The sequence below is a fragment of the Larimichthys crocea genome, chromosome III, assembly GCF_000972845.2.
Source record: "Larimichthys crocea isolate SSNF chromosome III, L_crocea_2.0, whole genome shotgun sequence".
In the NCBI taxonomy this organism is placed as follows: Eukaryota; Metazoa; Chordata; class Actinopteri; family Sciaenidae; genus Larimichthys; species Larimichthys crocea.
In genome coordinates, this window is record NC_040013.1 from 17,978,708 (window position 1) to 18,001,881 (window position 23,174).

Here is a 23,174-nt window from a genome sequence, read left to right on the forward strand (position 1 = left end):
CAACTAAAGTCAACAGAAGGTAGGTGTGAAACCCTATAGCGCTGACTATTGATGTAGTCACCGACCATGTGTCTTTTTTTTTCTCTCCGTCTCTGATTACATGTAATGTAAGCAGACACCGACTGACAGCAAGCTGCTTGAGATTCAATATCTTACAAGATGGAGGCAGAGCAATTTAAGAAAGAGGGACAAGCGGAGCTACTGAATAACTTGCATATGGGTTCCAGTGCTCTTTCATGCTGTTTTTCTTTTTCCCAAACACATGGTACCACTTTATTTAGTGAGGAAATGTGTTTTAGTTTTTTAAATTGACATATCATACTTGTAATGCATCCCACTACCTCTCTTGTGGAATAATGTCAGCTGGCAGCTATTGGCAGCAAGAAAAGATCTGCTGGCCCTATTTGTAAAAACTGTGTGTGGTTTACTAACATAAACCATTACTCTAGTGGAGGTTTCTATAGAGTACCGTCCCTTAAACTGCCTTCCCTTTCTTCTATTTTCTGATCTTCTGATCTGATCTTTTTTTATAATGATACTTTTTCTCCTTTCCTAACATCAGAGCTGTTCCTCAACAAACTGTTTCATGCTTTTCTTCCATGCTTCTGCTCTACTACCCTTTGGCTCCACTAACCTCTGACCGCTTCAGACTGGCAGTATGAGGGTAAGAGGGCACACATACTTTGTCTGTTTTCCTTCTTGTTTTTATTCTATGTTCTCTTTCACAGTTTCCTTCTAACTCCCTCTCTCTCCTACTCTCGCTTCCCTGTTGAAAGACATTTAATCTTGAACTTTCCTCATATCAGCTGCAGAGCGTGTTGCCTTGCAGCACCTATTCCTCTACTCCAGACACCACCTTTCCTCCTGTCTCCTCCTCTCCACCTCTCCTGCTGCCCCATCTGGTGCTGTCTGTCAAGCTGCCATTACCTGTGTCCCATGTGCGCGTATCCATCTAGCTGCTGTGACCTCCATCTGTGAAGTTGTTCTCGTCAGTGCTCTGCTTATGATGTTGCCACATGCTTTGACCACCCTGTTTGTTTGGTGTCAGTAATGTAGCGTCCATTCCTGTTTGTGTGGAAGCAGTCATTGACACCATCTGCTAAAAAAAAAGATGTGACAACGTGACAGCTTATGGCATGACAGAAAGACACTGAAACATTTTGAGGTTTATTTACTTGGACCAATTAAATATTTACAATGTCAGGATTTTTTCAGTGTTCTAGTGTTGCTGTCAATATATCCAGACAATGCTGTACAGCAGTCCTTATCAGTCCAAATACTATATAAGTAAACGTATAGAAGGATTAGCAGCAAAATGCTCACCTTTTGGCCCCTTGACTAATATATTGTTATATATTGCATCATTAAAATATTAATACTGATGCATCAGTATACAGCGGGTAGCATTTTACTTCTGGAGCTGGTTGAGGTGTAGAGTTTAAATTTTTTTTCTATAAAATCAGGTACTTTGGTCCAATGGTTCCAAACCTAGGGATTTGGCCCCAGTGGGTGACAAGATAAATCAGTGAATGGGTTCAGGAGAGGATTAATGGGGTAGAAAGGCCAAAAATCAAAGTTCTGCTGCACAAATTATGTTTTTTTTCATGTAATCTTTCTCAGTGAAATATTAGAGAATTACACCTCTTCAGGTGTAAAAACAATGATTTCATTAAACTATAGGAAAATGTCTCTCTGGTGGGCCTTTAAAAAAAAAACATAAACATCTGAAATGTGACAAGTGGCCCAAAATGCTTTTTTGTAAATCTTGAAAAAACTATATCTGCAAAATACACATTATGAAGTATAAAGTACAGTACAGTACTCTGAAATGTAGTATTCTATAAAGTAACATCAAATGGAGTCACTTAAGTAAAGTCCAAGTAGCTAAAAATTGTACCTAAGTGGAGTACTTGAGTAAAAGTACTTTCCAACTTTCCACCATTGTAGCTTCAATGCTAAAACTATTTGCCATTCTTGTATTTTATATTACGCAATACTAATATACTGCACTGCACACACGCAGTCATTTTCATAAGCTGCCATGAAGCACAAAATGCTAATGGTATTGTAAAGTAAGTAAATAGTTTGAATATCGAAAATGAGCTTCTTTTATGTTAATTTGCTTTTTCTTTTTGCATATGCAGAGTGTAAGCTGTCCCGGCCGGGCCCCCCTGCAACCATAGTGACCATTGATGAGGAGAGCCCCAACGGTATGTATCAAACAGTTGCCCACCTATGCTAAATGTTTCTGCACTCAAGTGGCGTGGATTACACTGTTGGGATTGTTTCTGTATTACAGTAAATGTTGCTTTGGTAATGTGATACATATTAATTCCTCCCCTGTTGGGATTGTTCAGTGTTGTAGTGTACAGTCACTGTTGGAGCACTGTGGTTATAGGAGATGATTTGTCACACATAATAGATTAAGATTTCCATTGGATACTATATTAAAAATAAATAGATTTTAGTTCTGTGTATATTTGTCTGACTTTCCCAGGATAGGTGTGTGTGTTTGTGTGCGTGGTTGAGTGAGTGAATACAGATGGTGTTTGGCATACAGACGTGATATGGGGCTCCGTTAATGAGTAGTCTGCTCTCAACACAGGTTGTCTTTACTGTGGTATACCTGTGCCACAGCAGCAGCAGCATGAATCACTGATGCATAGAGCAGACACGTAACACTCGAGTGGGTCAGGTGAAACTATTCTGCTCCTCCTTTTTTCTTTCTTCTTCATCACCTGCACCCGCTTCTCCCTAGTTTCTCTCTCTTTTCTCCTTGTGCCTCTTTTGCTTTGAGTTTTTAAGTATTTGCCATCTGCATTTTGTTGATGACTGCATGTGTTTGTGCGAATGTGTGTGCGCGTATATGATGGGGAGCACTGGCTGCTGCTTGGGGAGGAGCTGGATGTTCATTTAGGGAATGAGAAATGCATTTCCCTAAATGGAGCAGGTGTGTATTTGTCTCACTCGGTTTTCCCTGCAGTTATTAGTTCTGCAGGTTAATAGAGTTTAACGAGCAACTCTTACTGAAGATAGAGTCCATAGCTTGTTTATACAATCAGCATACTATTTCACAGATGCTCCACTCTCCTGCTAAAGTATATGTGCTCTGAGCACTGCTTCGTGGGTAATTGTGTGTCTAAGAGAGAGAAATTGTCTGTGTAGGCACATGTGCATACATACACCTTATGTGCATATTTGTATCCCGAGAGTATGATTGGGTGGCTCTGTGTCAGATGGGGCAGCCATTTGTCAATGCAGTAGCCTCCAATCTAGGCTGTCATACTGTCTCACCTACTCTTTTCCTCTCTGTGTGTGCAGCTGTGATTTGGGGCTTTGATCGATTGCCTGGGGAATGTGTAAGATGGAGGTAGCCAAGCCTGCATCCGAAAGACTCCCCCACCCCACATGGGCCGATGCTCTGTGTGTGAGGGATTTGCACTAATCTTTCTCATAAAGCACTCATTTACCTGGGATATGGGTCTCTTCTGGCTCCACCATCCTTTTATTTATCTCTCCTTGATGAAACAGCCCAGAGCCCGTCCTCCCATAATGGAATGTAAAACAGGCAACCCGCCGTTATTGACCAAAGCAATTATCCTTCTAAATGTGTTTCATCTTTTCTCTTCTGTCACACAGAAACCATACACACGGCACGTAATAAGATTCTGTATTTTTTTTTTTGAACATTTGCCTTTATATTCATTCATGCCGGTGAATGGGAGAACAAACAACTTAATCACCCGTCTGTCTGGCTTTGTTTGGCTGAGGTCAGAAAGGATAGACAAATAAATAAATGTATAATCCTGTTTTCATTGGCTCCTCAAAAGAACAAATGTAACACTAGGTGTGTTGCTCAGAAACATGATGACATTTGAAACTACAGGTATCAACAGTTCATTTGATTGTCTGTCCAAAGTGAATCATATTTGACTACGTTACGACAGTAGACCTTGGCATAGACATTGTGAAATAAGACAGTTTTCTTAGTTCTAGCCTTCTTTTTTTTATTTTAAGCTTGCTATTTTATTCTTGGAGCTTTTCACTTTAGAGAAACAGAAAATCATGAGGGGATAGCAACCCAGTTGCTCAAATGAAGCGTACCATGTTTAATTTATCCAAGCTGCTGCTTCTGCAGATCCACTGACAGGTGCCAGACACAACACATAAAGTCTCACTCAATTGCAGAGTAGATCTCTAATGGGAAGACAAAGCATGCTTTCTATAGGCTCATCTGCCTATGAGCTAAATCCAAAAGCGTTTAATCAGATTGAAGAGGGTCTCACAGGGTAAGGGCAGCTGGATATGAGGAGAGAGAGCTCTGTTTTTCTCATTGACAGAAAGCTTCCTACAACAGCAGTGAGAAGTCAGTGTGCCCATAAATGAGAATGCCGTCTCCAAGCTTTTATCTTGTCTCCGCAAATTCGTGATTTGTATCAACTGTTGCCTGAAGCGTGTGGGGATTCTCTCAACCCTCTGCATACTGAGCAACAGCTTATAGGAAATCGGAACCAAGTGTTGCTAAAGGGCTTTATTAAAAAGAAGTCAATGCAGTGTATCTGTCAAGGTAGATTTACTCTAACTGGTGATAAATCACTGCATCTTCTTGAGAAATGTTGATATCCACTTGAATGATGCAATCAAAGTAAAAATCCTCCATAGGCTTATGATGTAAGTATCATATCAGTCTCTTTAATGCATGCTTGACCTCAAACATTACCCCCTGGGCACCCTGAATGTTCAAAACAAGTGGTTTGATGGGTAATTCAACCTACTCACAAGTGGTAGAGGAAAAACAATGCTGCAAGCTTTGGAAGCTTTGGTTACTGAATCTTTTCTGTAGCAGAGAAAAGGTGTGAAGTGTAGCCATGGGCCAATTTGTTTTGAATACATATATTTTTCATCGTTTTTCTTTTGGGAATTAAATTGATTTATAACTGTTTAATGTTTTATTTTTTTCTTGCCAGTGAAGTCCATTGTAAGCACTAGCCTGGGCAATAGTCCAGCTTCAACCTTGAGCTGCAGCAGTATACTTAGACTTGCGGTAATTGTTATGATAAGCCCATGAATTGATTGATTATAAACCTCCCATTAAGGCTGCAGTCCTTGCCAGTGCTGAAAAAAAAGAAAGATGATAAAAACTTCATGTTGATAGCTCAAGCAGTTAATATTAAGACCTTTAGAACAGGGCAGCCCAATGAGGCGCAGTATTTTTCTTATATGCTTCTCTCCACATTAAAGCTGTGGAGAATATTTCAGGCTAATTCAAGTTCTTTCCCATTTCAGTTTGCATTAGCTTCACATTTGCATTGTTATATCTACAGTGATTCATCAAAAAAAAAAAAAAACTTTATTTGAATAAGATACTACTGTAAATATGATCGGAGAGTGGTACTCTCCTAACCCTTGCATCATTTTATTCCTTTTTGTTGTGACAAGTACTCAGACTAATCATTCATGTGATGGAAAGTACCTTCTTTTGGGAGGAAACGGTATTCTTGTCACACCCCTGCCTCTTGCTCATCTCTGAACTTGCACCAAAGTCAAACACACAAAGCTCCTCTGCTAGAAAATAAAGTGACAACTCTGCTAAAGTCTTTGTGAAGAGGAACAAAGTGAGCTGCTTAAAACTTCTGCAGTGTTTCAGCTGCTATCTCTGGTCTATTGTGAACTCCCTGCTTTCATCGTCTTATTTGTATGTTCTGTTTGAGTCTGTGCTTCTGTTTTTAGACCCAAGACAACTGGCCACAGAGCAGCCTTGACACGGGATTAAAAGATTTGACAGAGCTGAAATGATGGCAAACAGCAGAAAATATAGAGCAAATACCATAGAGTCTGTTTAAAAGGTCTCACACCTCATCGGGGATGACTAGCTCTTATAGAGCAGTGCAGGCTTTCCTCCTGAGCAAAATATCAGGACCTGTTTTTACTAGTTTGGCTCCAGGATTCGAAGGTCTTGGAAATTGTTAAGTGTGTTAGCAGGTTTAAACAATTAATGAGATGGGCCAGCCTACATGAGTGTTTTTCTTAGAAACCATGGACTCATTAGTTTTCTCTCCTCAAAGTTAATTTAATCCCTCACACTGTTTCTTTCCACTGAGCTTGTCATTAGTTCAATCATGCTCTCTGTTGTGTCATTCCTTTACATTATCATGAAAGTGCTTCTCTCCCATGTCTGCTTCATTTTTTCTTTTCTTCTCTTTATTTCTAGGCACAAAATCTAACCAAATCTCTGCTCATGTGCACTATATGATACATGATTCATTCAATGCACCCGTGGAAGAAAGAAATTAATACCGTGAGAAATGATCTTTGTATTTGTAATGCATCTGACAGTGGATACTAAATCAAAATCTAAGGTTGTGGGGCACATTTTAAGAATAACTGCACTGGCTTGAAATTAAATGTGTAGCTTAGATCTAAGGTCAGTTCTTGTAATTAAAGCTGAACTGCTTCAGACCTACCTGAGAGGTTTGTAATGTTCCCTTAGTTGCACGCTGAAGATTGGCCCAACAGTGGGCTAACACACCCACAAACATGCAGCACAAGGCCTTACTATGATGAATCTTCACAGCTACATGTATTGTCCCGAATTCCCCTGGTTTCAAACAATAGTAGTTGTCAACAGGGGAGCAAATTGATGTATAGAGCTTTCAGTGTAGCCCTGTACAAATAGCAAGAGCATAATGTGTAGCCCTTTTTTGCCAAGTGTGGTGGAAAAAGTCTTTATCTGCTTGAAGAGACCCACAAGACATTGTTATAAGAGTTTTCAAATGACCCTTCAATGAGGAAGACTGGATTCGAAGTATCAAAGTTAAGTTGAATTTATTCTTGTACAAGAAGGAGCGTTTAACAGTGCAACACACAAAAGGGGTTACAGAGGAAAAGGCTCCCTGTGGAGCTCTAACATTTGGTTCTTATACATTCTCTAATGGGCTGTCTCGGACAGAATATAGATCTGCTCTCTAACTAATCTGCTTCTTCTGCTTGCGTTTGTCTACATTAGTCTAATAATGGCAGATAGGTTAGTTAGTGTTAGCCGCTTGGCTACATGGCAGGAACAGACCAAACAAATTAGAATTAGTAATCCCCACTTACTCTGTCCTAGCCCTATCACTAAACTCTTTAATCCAAAGCGTGGGGTTTGCATTGTGTCTCAGAGCTGTGTTTTGTTGATGTCTTTTTCCTTCCTCAGAATCATTGAATGTTCGAGAAAGTCATTATTTTCCATAATGATCCAGTGCATTCGGCCTTGTGAGCGAGTTGATTTTTAAAAAAGCTTCAGTTGTAAAAACCATCTTGATATTATCACAGGTTTGGCTTTATTTTTGCTGATCAGGACTTCAGATATTTCTGTTCTGCCTGATAATTGCAACTTAACAGGAGATGAAACATCTGGGCAAGCCGGACTGAAGCTACCCAAGTGGCCAATTTGATTTTGTGGAGCTGTGAATCTGTTACTCAAACAAAACGAGCGCTTCTGTTCCTGTGTGCACACATATACGAGCATTTTCAAAGTGTGTGTTTGTGCTTCTTTCTGTTTCTGTGCAGTTATAGTGTGTGTGTGTGAGTCTTTTTTTGTGATTTTATTCTATCTATAATTAGGATTTGAACACGTTCTCTCTATTCCCTATACTGTGTTTCATGCACATACACACACATTCAATTCTATGATCACGTCCAGCTCTGATGATTGCTAGGTCATCAATATATAATTAGAGTGTAGCTGAAAGGCAGGGATTAGCACACAACACCTGCTCCTTGTGGATTAGAGAGCAAGACAGGGGGGCGGGGCATGCAGCGAGTTAAACTGTAACCACCTCAGTACAACAGCTAGATTTTTGTATTGTTTGTGGGCGTAACAAGACATTTCTTATCACAGTTTTTACATAATATAAATGATAGTAAACTCTGTCTGAAGGTTTTTGTTAATCAGATTGAAAGTAGTCTGAAACAGCCCTGTACCTTCTTATTCAATTGGCCTTAATTAGACCACTATTTGTGTTTAATGTAATTGCTTTTCTTTCAAAGTGGAGGACATATTTCAGTGTTTTGATGTGCAAATAAATACAGCAATTACAGTATATTGTGGAGATAAACGGTCAGCATAATTACTCCCATACCCGTTGTAATCATTTTGTGCTCCTCACCATTATGTTATAAAACAGGCCTCTCATGTGTTATGCTGCAGTGTGTCATTATTTGCATGAACATACTTGGATTTAAATATAAAACTAAAATGCTTGCTCAGTCTCTGAGATGCAAATGATCTCTGAGTCAGATTGCTTAATTTAACCTAATGTCTTCGTGCATAATCAGAGAAAATAACAAATCTTCAGCAAATTCACCCAAACAATGTTTCTCTCATCAGATTTTTTTAAAAAGGTTAAGAAATGCACGTTTTATGAGCACTGGTCCTGGTGTGAGCACACTGCCCTCACTGCATTATTCAGCTGATTTCCCCTGAATATGGTGAGATTGTCAACTTAGATTAATAGTGTCATCATAGAATGATTTTTTTATTATTCACACATCTCTAAGGGAATCCCAGTGTTCCTCCACTGCAGCATCTCGCCTTATGTACGTGAAGAGACTATAGAGCATTTTCCACACTGTACTGTGGCACAGATGAGGGGTGAGATCACTGCATTATGTAAAGACTAACTTGTTGGCCTCTGCATGAGCAACACCACAATAAGATCAGTTTTGCAAATATACAAAACAGTGAGATATTGTGTAATAAAATAGATTTTTAAAGAGGAAATTGACTTTTTTTGTAATGTAACTCAAAGAGTTTTTCCTCCTCCAAAACTGCAGAACCAACACTGTATTGATGGCATTGTCGCTAGAGAGAGCTGCCGGAGCTGTTCCAGTGAAACAATGGTGCCAAGTTCCTGAACACCATAATAATACTTGGGGCAAATTTAATGATGCTGGCATTTTCTGGCTCATAACTGTTAACACTGCAATGAAATTGAGATGAATCAAAAACCTCCCTGGAGTCACACTGATTATCAACAGAAAGGACCAAGGTTCTGCTCTGTGATTGCCACTCGTTATGAAATATTGTTTTGTATATTATACAATAACTTGTGGGACTTATTGGTGGATTTATTATTTTTTAAGGAATGTCATAACTGAATTTACCATTGCATGAAAACAAATTCTGTTTTCAATAGTTTGTGTGTGGTTGCAAATATTTTCTTGTTCAGTGAAACCTACTCTTAAGGCTTATTTAGAGGCTGTCTGTATTGTTGGATTTATTTGTGTTTGTCCACTGGTAATTTGCATTCCTCTGTTAATAGATACGGAACATTCACCAATTAATATCCAGCGTATTGTAATGAGATTGTGGCTTAGTTTAATCCTCACATTAGGCTGACAGAACAGACAATAAATTGATTGGTCATTCATATTTCATGTTTGGATCTCATTTACAAGAAGAGAACAGTATGTTCTGTTCAACAAGAAGAAAGGATATTTCGGGTATTGAACCATATGGTGCCCTCACTCTACTTTTATGTTGGACTAACAGTCATACTTGTGAAATGCTGATTGTAAATGTACTCCACTCATATTGTGCTTTTAAACAAAGCAGAACAAAGTGCTTTACAATTCGCCTCTTATTCACACAGCGGGATAAATTGAGGTGTGTTGAAATGGTCAAGGTTTAACCCATGAACTGTGCATTCCAGCAAACTGCTCTCTCCCTCCTGAGCTACAGCTTTCTTAGTTTATCATTTGTTCCTCAGCAACATCAAAACACTTTGTCCATTTGACCTTGACAGTTAATGTGGAATGGGTGTAGGAGTTTGCTGACTCCTGAGACCTTCTGTTACAGTTTTTTGGCTCTAGGGTCTGCCCACTACTTGGAGCTAAACTAAAACTCACCAGCCATGCCATTAGGTCATTAGGTACACCTATGCAATCTAATGTGATCCAATATAGCAAGTTGGTCATTCTATTTTACAAAGTTTATAACTTCTCAGTTTTTGTTGACACTGTCGGGAAGTTGATAATTCTCTGAACTGAAAATTATTATCTTTTTATGAAAACAAAATTTCTAGCAGGGCAATATTGGGTATATAGCAGGGTGTATTGGATGTATTGAAAGTTGCTGGAAAGTCTGTAGTCACAAGAGGGCCAACACAGGTAAAATATTTCAATTATTCAGTGAAATATTTTAACATTGATTGAATGGGTTTGCAGAAAATCCAATACAGACATTCCTGGTTCCCAGATGATTAATCCTAATGACTTAATCACCTTGACTTTTCCTCTTGTGCCACTATGACGATGATTCTCGTGGTTTAGAGCAAAATCTCTTGCCATGAAATTTAATACAGGTATTTTTCACCCACCCCAGGAAAAATCTCCGACAGCCTCAGCTTTACTTTGTGTTTTTACTAATTAGAAACAGTTTCTGCCAAACATTAGCCTGTGGGCATTGTCAGTGTGAGAATGTTGGTGTGCATTTAGCTCAACACTGTGCTCACAGACTCTTATTGTTCAACAGGTTCATACTTGGAAATCTTCTTGTGAAATTCTTGAAAATGTGTGTCACAAAGAAGTTTTCCAAATATTAACCTGTTGACCATAATTGCTGCTGGGACAGTCTACAATGCAGTTCTACTGTATGTCAAGGCTGAGCGGCCCTTGAACCAGCTTCTCTTTCTTGTTGGCTCAGCTTTAAGTTAGACAATAATCAACAATAGTTACACAATAATCACACAGTCCCCGTAGTTAGATACAAATGAGGCAGGAAGAAATGAAAAATCTCTCAAATACAGCAGTGAGATTGCAAGGTAGTTTCATGGATACGATGATGCCTTCTTTTAGGTGAGCATTTTTTTCAAAAATAACATGCACACAATAAACCAGTTTGCTTGGAGAAATCGGGTTATGGCAGCAAATTGGAGTTTGTATGCATGACATGTATCCTGGTTACTATAAAACCCTTGTTTGGTCAGTAATGAGATTTCTCCCCCATGGTTCTTTACCATGATTTTGAAAAAATGCTGGAACACTTTAAGTGAATTTGTGTGTGTGACACCTCAGCACAAAGACTATTTGGACAGTGGGAGGACAGGCTTGGTAGTGTGAGAGCACATTTGTCTTCCTTTTTTCACAGTAAACTTGGAAAATGCCCAAGCTCTCAAAGATCTCGCTGTGTGTACCAGGTTTATCCTAATTCCTTACCCCCAATTAAGGGAACCTTGTTTATCAGTCACATGAAACTTATTTATGAACTTGTTTACTGCAGACAGCTGACAAAAATGTGTTTTCTTGTCAGTGAATGCAGTTTTATTTATAATGAGCTGGCATTGTTAAGAGCCTTGCATCTGTCTAACAGTGGCTGTTTTTACCTACTTCAGGTTTACCACCAAGTGATTGCACTAAAAATTGTAATAAGTGATTGCAAAGCATTCAGTCATGTTGAGAAGCAATCTCCATTCTTAGTTTTCAATGTGGTTATTGCATACTACACTGAAGCGCTTGCATAATGTGTCACACATAGCTATTTTTGCCCATATGGGACAACTCGGTATGATACTAACAGAATCTTTTAGATAGGATTTTGGTATTAGATAATGATACAGTCCTAAGAAAGAAAATGTATGTTTGGATTATAAATGTTAGATTTCAGATTTTAGGGGGGTTTTTTTCCATTGTTTTTTTCCAGCAATAAATCATTTAATGAGATCAGGAAACATTGCCTGGATTAAATCAAGAAAATGCCATATCTAAGCCCCATGCACAGTTTGGGCTGCATTGATGAATCTTCATCATTTGCTCCCAAAACTACAGACGAGAGAGATGAGTTTGCCCCATCTCTGATGCCATGTCTATATAAAGTTGTATAAATAATTGCTTAAAAATTGTGGCAATGTAGTCAATTGCAATTCCCAGGACATCTTTCAAGCTAACGTTCCAGGAATGCACAAAGTCAGTCTCCCATTCATTATCAACAGCACTAGGCTGTAAATCAGAATGACATAATGAAAAAGTTGGTTCTTGAAATCCGAGCTTCAAACAGATTGCATTCATGTGAGATTCAGATACTAACTGAGTCTGTTACAGACACTTCAGCGTCATGCAGGCGCAGTTTATTCGTTTTTCATGACGATGCCCCAATTTTCTTATTTTCACACAATACTCATGATTTAAAATAGTACATCTGAATGGTTACAAACAGCCACGTAAATCTGCTCGAGAAAGCTATTCAAAGTATTTGAGCACCCTCTTTAACTGAGCTAAGATGCGCCCTGCTATTCATATGCTTAAACATAATAACACAATATTTAACAACTGATAGATTTGAGTCATAGATCCAGGCTGTCAAAGCTCTTATTTTTCTTCATGCTATATTGTTCAAGGTAATGAATGATCTTTCTATTCTGGTAACAGATTTTTTGTTTAAAGGTTTGGACCTGTTTAAAGAGCTTTGAGGGAGTAGCTGAAGGTCTTGCACTGACTGGCATACTCATAACTGAGTACTATAAGTAAACCTGTTTAATGCCATGTATTAAACCTGTGATGTACAATCCACTGACATCTACACTACACTGTATGGGATGTCAGTGACCTGATCAAGGACATATGCTAATCCATTACATCCTTTCCAAAAATCATAAAATGTGACTGTCATGTCCTTAATGCACAAGAACATAGCTTTTGGCATGGTACAACGACACACAAGTAAAGGGAGCGTCTAGAGACCAATTTTATCTTCTAGCCTCAAATTTCAGCAGAGTTTATCTACAAAGGTTGTTCCACATTGCTCCACCCAATATGAAGTGTGAGCTCAAGGTTTAGCTCTGTCAGTTCTTCTAGTTCCAGGGTAATAGACGGACTGCAGTCTGGGTACAGACCCATATGCTGTCGTATTGGGACTCAGACCTATAACCAATAAATTATTGAGAACTATTAAATTTTGACAGGACATTCAGTGTCAGAGTCAGTGAGTGAGATACACAGAGGGAGGACACGACGAGAGACAGGCTGAAAAATATGAGTCAGAGAAAAGTAGCTTTTAGATAGCACGTTCTTAAAAAGAGAAAAGTTTGAGAAGATTTCCTAAAGCAAAGGTCAAGAACATTGTGTCTAACTTGTGCTGTGATTCATCGGCGTAGCCTAGTTGTATCAACATCTGTATGTAGTCAACATACAGAGAAAGAACAACAACAAATATAGAAAGTACAATTCAATATTTCTGCAGTATGTAGAGGATTTTTTTTCACATTGAACTGAAGGGGTTATAAATAATAAGGTGTAGTCTAATTAAATAAATGTTCTCATTACAAGTGAGAAAAAGTGCATCTTAGAATATATTGCTTGATTTTCACTGAATGAGCAAAACTGTTTTTTTGATTAATTTCAAAATCTCAAAAAATGTTTTGATCATTTATTTGCCCTCAACCTGACCAGTTTATGTAAGCAGCCATTATTAAAATAGATTAACTATAATAAACCTGTACTTACAGTGTATACATAGAGTAGAACATATACCTATACCTAACATATACATAACTCATATATCAATATCTTGCAATCTTCGTGTCTGGCAGTTGGTGCCAGTAAATGTTTGGAGACTAAAAATGATTGTTTCACTAAAACCAACCAGCCTGAACAAGTATTTATCACAGCAGAGAACTGGAGACACAAATCTGTGTGGGAACAGGTAGCGGTGGCTCTATTGGCAACCAGCCCAAGAGGTTCCCTTTTCGGACCTTTGGAACTTGTTCATATTTTCAAAGTGAGCCTAGATCCAGCAGAAGCGTGAGGTGCTGCTTTGGAAACTGTGCACAAATTATACTTAGGATTGTGCAAAGTTATGAGAAGATATAGGTGAATAATAGTGCTGGATGTACATAGTCAGAGAAATTAATGTGCTTTTGTGTATATACGTTTGTGCATTGATTATTTATTTTGGATTTAAAGTATCTTATGAGGGCTTCATTACTGTAATAGTCTTTTCTCCACCTTGTATGTGAATTTTCAGAGGTTTCCAGCTAGCTCAAAATGTTCCAGCTAGAAACTTTTTTTGTTTTTGTTTTGTTTTTTATCCTCTATGGCCTTCCTTAACTTTCTGTTGATACGAGCTAGAGCTCTTCCGGTCTTACAATGCTCAGAATGGTGTGGCTACATCATATCTATGCTGTATCATTCAGATAAATACTGACCTTTACTCTGCACTTACTTGAGGCAGGGCATCTGGTTATGGTCAGAGTAAATTGAACACTTCTCCCTACCTTATGAACATGGATTAAGCCTGATCTTAGCAATATGTTAAAAACAAGATTGAAAAATCAATATATGTGTCAAACGTGTTTACTTGATATAGTGTTTGCATATGTGCACACAGGTGGCTATAAGTTGATGTTTCGTGTTTAATTGTGTATTGCACGTGCTTTTGAATAACCACTAAAATCCTCTCTAATGTGGTTCTATGAATGGTTGTCTATTGGATGGTCTTTGATCCAGACTGAAATAGCTCAACAGCTGTTGGATTAATTGCTGTCATATTTTGCGTTTGGCACAAAGTTTCTCTACTTCCCCTAATGATGTTCAGTCTTACAGAGTCACCAGTCACCAGTTGACTCTTAGCCGTTGCTCAGACCCCCCAAAAAAGTAAAAAAATAAAAGACTGCAAGGAGCAGCATTGGTGTAAGTATGATGCTTGAAGTACGGCACATAAAATACAATCCACAAAGGCCGGTTTGAGTAACAGATCCATGAGAATACTTTCTGATGTGACTGTTCACTGTTCACATCAGAAAGTCTGTTAAGAATACATGTTTTTTTTTTTTTTTAACATGTGAATTGTTTTTTGGTGGTAGTGCCAGAGAGTAGATTTGACACCACTATGCTCTTGTGTCATTGTGATTGTTAGACATAAATTTTCAGTCAGGAAATTGTGTTTGTATTAGGGCTATTTTTGGGCAATCCACGGAGGCAAATTAGCTGCCTGCCAAAGTGATGGAAAGAAGTTAATAGTTTCACTCAGACTGAATTAACCGAATTCTGGAGGATGACAGGGTATTTATTTTATGCCCTGCATTAACAAAATTATGCTTAGGAACCCATAAAAGCTCAGCATGTGCATACGTATGACTCACCGAGTATGAAAAACAAGTAATAAATGAGTAACACTGTGTTTCACCAAAAAAGATATTGCTGCCACACTTCTCAACGATCCCTGTTTACTGAATAAAACTGCAGTTTTTGTCTCTTTGACATACATTACTTCGGCATAAATGCATAAACAGACAGATTTTATTTATGCCAAATTATATCAAAAGTAACTAGAGGTTATTCAATATTTGAAGTGCTAAAATTACAGTAATATTAAATCCTTCCTCATATGGGGGTGGCTGTAATACACATATTTTACTTTTGGCAATGTACACTGCTCGGTGGATCCCTTGACAGCTGGTGCACATGTTTGTACTGTATGTGTTTATGACAGTCTGTGCCTGAGTCAGTATGTGGGCAGAGCAATCACACATGAGAAGTGGAAAATAAACTTAAATAGCATCTCAGGGAACATTTTGTGTGTTAGCATGTACATAAACTTTTAGATAAAGTAAATCAGTTACGTGAGGGTTTTTTCCTAGACAAATTTGAAGGCATTTTAAACCTGCTCTTAGTTATATTTTCTATAATTGCTGCGAGACTACCACTCACTGCGACTATACAGCCATGTTTGTTTTTAAAATATCTCAGATGTGGATCATCCTCCTCTCACTCTTAGTCATTGCAAACACCTTTGCATAGGGGGCCCCCCCAGCCATGACTGTTGACTGTACAGGGAAAAGGTGTATACATCACAATCATTCATCATTCTATCTTCAATCGTTTTATCTGGGGCTAGATGTTATGTATATATTATATAATACACACATACCCACATCTAAAAAAAAACACTTCACACATACTAAACGGAGGCTGACAAGGCAGAAGATATGGGAAAAATAATCTACACATAATTTTCTGCTCCCTTTATAAACTTAATTGCTCCATTTATTTTCCATATAAACATACGGTCTCATATGAATGCTGATATTATAAGATTCTCAACAGTCACCCAAATGCTTTTGCCTAAAAGTGTTGCTTGAGCCAATGCCTGTATAAATTTAAGGTTGTTAGTGGAAATGGTTTTTGACTCTAAAATTGTACATTAAGAAGAAGCTTATCCAAGATCAAGTGTTCTCATTACAGTCTAGGCACCTGATCTTGTTTGGTCTTTAAACTTCTGAACATCCACAACAGGAACTTCACAGTATCTCAGCTAACAAGCTGGCACATATGGAGGCCCCACTGTGCTTCAAAAGTAATCAGTGAGATCTTAAAATCATTTCTAAAACCAGTGAAGTGATGCCAGGATATGGGTAATATGCTCTAATTTTTGTGCCAGAAAGAACATTTTACCATCTCCAGAAGAAGGCAAATTGCAATAATCCAGACGGGACATTATGAAGAGATAAATAGCTGTCTATACATTTCATTAGGGGAGGAATGCCTAATATTTTACATTTTCCTAAATGAAGAAGAACGATATTAGACAACTGATTGTCCGTTTGTTCATACTGAGTTTGCTCCACAGCATTTCTCCTGTGGTAAGTAACGCAGCCAGATAGAAGACTGCGTGGGTTTAAAATCGGGGGTTAGGTTATCTTGTCCAGTTATGAAGATCTCAAGATTTTTTCATTGAACAGCAGCAGTAATGGAAGTCCTACAGACAGCTGGGGCCACAGAACATTTGTGCTTGATCATTGTCCAAGTAAATCTGTGTCATCCACATAAACTCGGAAAAAGATACTATGAGAATGAATGGGATTTTAAAAATGCAGTGTGAAAATATGGAATGAAAATAGGGGCCACTGCATAAATATTCTGAAGTGACCTGTACAATTATTCTGGCCTACTCTAAAAGCTTTGTCTTTGAGAGTTAAGAGTCAAACGGTAAAGCACTGTGTCTGTAATGGCCATCAAGTGTTTGCTAGGTTTGCAAAGCAATATACCAGTATACATTGGCTGATAAAGAGGATCATTCATTGCCTTTAGGAAGGCACTGTGATAAGTTTTTAAAAAACAAACTTTTCAGACATAAAATATATAGTTCTCATTCATAAAAGCCAACATTTGATCTGTTGAACAGTTTCCAACAGAACTTTTACGTGCAAAAAAAGATCTTTGAGATTGGTACAAAATTGTCAGAGTTTCCAAAAGAGTTTCATATAGGGAACTTTACAAAGAATAAGGGGAACTATGAGTGAAGAGAGAGAAATGGAACTTGGTGAATTATAACTGAAATTCTGTACCTATATCTTTTGAGTTTCAGAAAAGTTGCATAATAACAGCATATAATTAAAGCGATTTCTCATAAAATTTATTTTAGCCTCCATCCTTTCATGCTTTTGTACTCTTTATCTCTTTTTAAGGAAAATTCAATATTTTCTTCTTAGGTTTCATATAGATCAAAGTATTTCTAACAGCTTAAAAAAAAATCAAGAATTGTCTATGCGACGTTTAAATTTGTGGTTTTTACTCTCCCATACCCAACCTATATGAATTAAGACCATGGATTAGGTTTAAGGCATCAAACAGGCCTCCATGCTAATACCAATAAAACCTAATGCAAGTAAGTTTTTTTTATACTTATTCTGGAGCCCTATCAAAAACAGGCCACCACACTTATCTGGTGCCATCATCTATAGATGCCAACATTATTGATATTTGGGATAAAAGTAAGCCCTCTGTGGATTTAGTCCACTGTGAAGCCCAGATCAAAGTCGCCTCAGACTGGAGATGACCTTGATTGAGTCCCAGGCTACTAATAGAGAGTGTTTTTATTTTTTTTAGAAATGAAGTAGATAGAAAGAAGGTAAACTCTGGGCAGCACTTGTTTGCACAAGTCTGACAAACTGTGCCATCCTCTTGACTGATGAAGACCACAACTTTGCCGTGTGACTGAGACTGAGAGAGGAGGTGCCCTGAACAGTAGGCGGATTGGCTGTCACAGCAGAAAAGCTGAAGTTCAATTAACTTGAGAAATAAAGGATGCTCTCTGTGCGCCCTCCCTTGTAATATTATCAGCGGCGTAATTTACGACCCAAGATTTTCAGAAAGATGTAGCTCACCACTCAAGTTACTCAGGCAGATATATTTATGAAACGCTGTGTTTTAGATTAATGAAGCAGCAACAGGGGGGTCTTTTGACTTTTAAATTAAATTCCTAGAAGATCCATTTTTCAGATGGAGTTAAGCCCAAGTGAGACAGATAATTATAGGTCCTTGTGATTACAACACACAAATGCATCAAACCCTGACTGCTGCAAACAGGGAGCACAGTCATTAATAGTGGCATAAAAATGCAGCAGTGGGTATTATAATTATGAGGCGAAAGCTTCTATCACACCTCCATCTGTGCTACTTCTTGAGTATCTGAGAGTCTAAGTGACTGGATAAACCTACTTTATGAAAGGATAAAATACAAGATGTGATGGACAGTAATTAAAAAGCCCATTAAAATACCACCACCCTCTTAGGTTTCACAGCTGGTGGATTACCAAGACATGTCAAGTACTTTTAGATGAAAGTATTCAGCATCGATCCATGTTTAAGTTTGCTATCTGGAAACTGAACTTACTTTTTGAAGACATGGTGTGCTTTAAAGGATCACCAGCTCGAGCACATTTTTAACTTCATTTCATAAATGTATTCACATCCTTTGTTGAATTAGTAAATGTTTTAGTCGCATTGACCCTCATTATATTACAAGTGTTAAGTTAATTATCTAATTATACTATATCCAATCACGAATCTAAGTCATACATTTTTGCACACTGAATACTAACTGAACTGCAGGAGTACCAACACGCATAAACTGTACATTTGTGGAAACACATTGTTTTGTAGTATGCATGACACAAATAACCTTTCTATACCGTATAAACATAAATCAGTGTTTTGTGTGTTTTGCTTATTTTCTTGTTGACATAGTAAGTGATTTTTTTTGCAACAATATTATGGGATTCAAAGCTAATCAGCTGTGATAAGCTAATATTTCATACTGTTTCCTTCTTCCTTCTAAGACTATCAGAAATTATGTCACGCAGTGATGCTGAATAAATCTTTGGTCAGTTAAAGGGATTTCATTTTTGATAAAAAATAAATAAATATATGTTTAGTATTATTTACCTCCAAATGGGGTCATTAAGGGTCATCCTTCTCAATTATTATTAGTATTTAAAGTGATCAGGTGGAGTTCTGACCAGTTAGAAACATGCATTATTGTAGAGTATGCGTGCTGTGGATGCTTTGATGCCAGTTTGTGATTGGTGGAATGCAACAAGATAGTTGCAACAAGCTAGGTTGGATGTGTTGCTGTTATAACTGGAGCTAAATCTCTGACTCTTTTTCAGATACAGATCAGTTAATCTATATACCCTAAAAGCCATAATGTATGTCGGAGGTAGATTCAGTAATTGTACTGTACAGTAAATGGCACTTTTTGGTGTTGTTCTTAGCTGCAGATAAAATATCTACGACAGAATAAGATCAATTAGATCAGATTGATGAGCTATGCAATGTACCTGCATTTGCTACATTTATAATCCATCATAGTGACTGCAATATTTCAGTCAACATGTCATTAAGTCATTATCTTGTTACTTGTCTTTTGTGTGCATTTGTAGTGGCCAACTTTTCCAGCAAAGTGTACTTTTTCCTTAAGTGTGACTTATGATTCCTTTTTGCACCACTGATCTCAATTAAAATATCTCACCACTGCTCTTTTCACACTTTTATTTTAGTGAACCACCAGTTATTTCATAAATCCACTAATTTGACCACTTAGAAGTCAAGCAATCATCAGATTTAACAGGCTTTGGGAGGATTGTCCCACAGGGCTGCTGTGGCAAAGTTTAATGAGTCACTGATTAAAAGCTGTGGGAAAAAAAAAACAGAAAGTGTTGATGTCCTCAAGGATGATAATTATTAATGTTATAGTTAATCCCTTATAATCTGTGGACTAGTCTACAGAGATTTGAAACTTTCAGACAGCTGATTGGTCAGCGTAGGAGTAAATTTTAAAAATCATGTTAGTTTTTCTCCTGAAAGTTTTACCAAAAGGGTACACAAAATAATTACACATAATTACACAATTTAGACTGCTTCTCTTCTAGATATTTTAACACTGTAGAGTTAAGCTTCATGGGGACACGACTTTGTTTTTCATTTCTTTTTTTATTTCAGCTGATTGTAACCTTCATTAGCCAGTGCTTTTGATTTCTGATATTTTCTCCCCACAATAAAACATTTTGTAAATAGACATAATAATTTTTTACCATTTAATTTAAATTTAAAACCATTTAACCATTCTGTGTCATTTATTTCCTATCCGCCTTCTACAAGAGAGCCATTAATTAAACAGACAATTTCCTGCTTTCACAGGTACAGTTTTGGTGGAAAACATGCAAATAAATGGACGTACCCAAAGGCCAGGAGAAACCATCGCATTGACGTTGCTGGAAAACTATGAGTACTGGGTGATACTGGAACCAGCACGACAGAGGCTCTACCTCAACAGCACTGGGCGCATTCTGGACAGAGATGTGAGTACAGGAACTGATGCTGCCTTGTGGTCACAGGTTGGATTTTTCCAGTTTAAATGTGCAACTCCTCATTACCAAGTGTTGCAGGTACACCAAGCCAAATGTAAACAACAAACATGGCTGAATGAGAAACTGAAGTTTCTCTGGTAAATGTACTCTTTATATAGGAACAAAACAGAGGAGGTAAAGTGGTGCAAGCAAGTGGTGTTTACAAGGCTATTCATATCCCCCTGTACATACCATACCATTACAGGTTCCTCAACATCTTAGCCACTCAGACAAATAATGAGCCAGAGAAGAGAAAAAACTAACATAAAAACAAACATCAACAAGGTAATTAACCAGACTTGGAATGGTGCATATATGAAAAACAAACACAGATGGCCCGCCATAATAATTATTATACTGATAGTGACATAATGCAGATTTTAGCCACTCATTTCTGTCCCAGCTGAGTTTCAGCACATTTTGGTTCCAGGTTGCCTGAACATATGTGCATGTAAGCTTACACATGGTTCCCTCTGTTTCTCACTCACTTGGTTTTGCACACAATATAAATCCTATAAATCTTTTCCTGCTTAGACTGAACATACAGGAAAGGTGAGCAATCAAACCTGTCAGATAATCTAAATTAGCATTGTGAAAAAAAGTACACCCAGAGTGCTAAATATAGTCAGTGAATTAATAAATCCAGACATTCTGTCTGTACATAATATGTTCAGTTCAGTTCTCCAAGGTATCCAGTAAACCCGCGGTGACTACAGATCAGTCTAAATGGAGGATCAAATGTGACATGTAAGGTGCAGGGAGGTTAGCACTTGGTGTTAAGTGTTGTAACACCTGTGGGAAAGAAACAGTTTTTGAAGTGTGTGGGTAGATTATTATGGACTAAGGGGAGCGGGATGGACGCGAAGCTATAATGGGAATATCTCAGAAACCTGGCCAATTAACAGGAGAAATGACAACAGTGGAGGAGCACATGGGAGTCAAACACTTTTGCAAATGAGAAGGAGAGAGGGGGAAGGAGAAGCTAGTGAGGCTGCATTACACTATAGGGCAAGACTATTCTTGTTTCTAAAATCAGAATTCATGACACAAGCTGCTACTTTCCAGTATACATTTTAACATAGCATTGCACAAGGCTTGCAGCTCTCTGTCTGACTGTTTGATTTGCTAATTTATTACATGTAATATTCAAAAGCAAAATCAGGCTGGCTTAAAATAAAATAACAATAGCCATAATTAGTTTATTCCAGTATTGTGCCAGCAACATAATTAGCAAGACTGAATAAGCTGTGTAGATACTGCCCACAAGGAAAGAGTAAAAAATAAATATTTAAATGACATGTCTGTTTTCTCTCTGTTTCTCAGCCCCCCAACTATATCAGCACCATTGTGGTGCAGGTCCAGTGCACCAATTTGCTGGTTGGTACTGTCATTTTCCACGAGGTACGGATCGTTGTGAGGGACAGAAATGACAATGCCCCTCGCTTTCAGCAGCCACGCTACTATATTGCAGTAAATGAGGTAAGGGAGCATTGAATGTTGTTGTAGCATCTTTCAAATTGTTCTGTTTGCACAATTGCACATTGTTTTGGTTGTGTTGTTGTTGTGGTTTTAAATGAGCCCATGCCAGTGAACATTGCTGGAGCCTATGTATTGGTTTTAGCCCATTTATTTTAGTGCCCCCAAGTTCTGCAAAGGCGGGCAGAGTGGCATGCATTGCTGTTAGCCACAGAAACGTTTTGAGATTGCCAAAGTCTGGAATTTTCACATTGCAACATTGTTGCTCTGAATCTGAGCTTACATAAAAAAGGGTCAAAATAAGATGCTGACTTTGTGTATTTGAGAAATCTGACTGCCTGCAGGTAATAGTAGTTAACTACACATTCTTATGTTTCAGCTTTAATATTAGAAATAATAGCAACTTAAAGGACCAGTGTGTAGGGTTTTGTGGCATCTAGCAGTGAGGTTTCTTTGTGCAACCCTATCACCTCACCCTCATCTTCCTAGCATGAAGGGGAAACTATGGTATCTGCAAAACGCACAAAAAACGTGAAAGGCCCAATCTAGAGTCAGTGATTGAGCCAGTTTGTAAGTGCTGGGCTGCTGTAGAAATGTGGTAGTTCAACACGACAAACTGAAAAGTAAAATGATTATTCAATGATGAAAACATAGTTTTACACATTATACTCCATTTCTGACGCATTCTGTAAATGGAGCTATACACTGGACCTTTAAATATCTTTTACATCAGCTCTGTACTTTGTGGCTGTACAGTCTTTTTTTCCCACACTTCACCTGACAAGAACTGCATTTTTAGTGCACAGAGTGCTACTTCCTGTAAGATATAACAGTCCAAGTATTTCTTCAAGTTTGTACATTTGACACATACAAATATATTCATGCAAACTGGCAGGTCAGGGGAGCGTTCACGAATTTTGTTTTACTCTGCTCGACAGTCAGCTCTGTACATGTAGTGAGAACCAGACAGGATAGACCTTTTCTTCCAAAACATCACCTGTAATGATTCACAACAATTCATCAAGTCTTCTG

The 23,174-nt window shown here is 38.0% G+C and overlaps 1 protein-coding gene across 4 annotated transcripts in view; it reads left to right on the forward strand.

Annotated features, from left to right (window-relative positions):
- The window catches only part of pcdh15a (protocadherin-related 15a), a 201,065-nt gene that overhangs the window by 75,587 nt on the left and 102,304 nt on the right, over positions 1-23,174 (forward strand). For all 4 annotated transcript variants that reach the window (XM_027278161.1, XM_027278165.1, XM_027278164.1 and 1 more), the window contains exons 4-6: positions 2,145-2,210; positions 20,458-20,618; positions 21,990-22,145. In XM_027278161.1, coding sequence (XP_027133962.1) covers positions 2,145-2,210; positions 20,458-20,618; positions 21,990-22,145 — 383 coding nt within the window. The remainder of the gene's footprint in view (positions 1-2,144; positions 2,211-20,457; positions 20,619-21,989; positions 22,146-23,174) is intronic.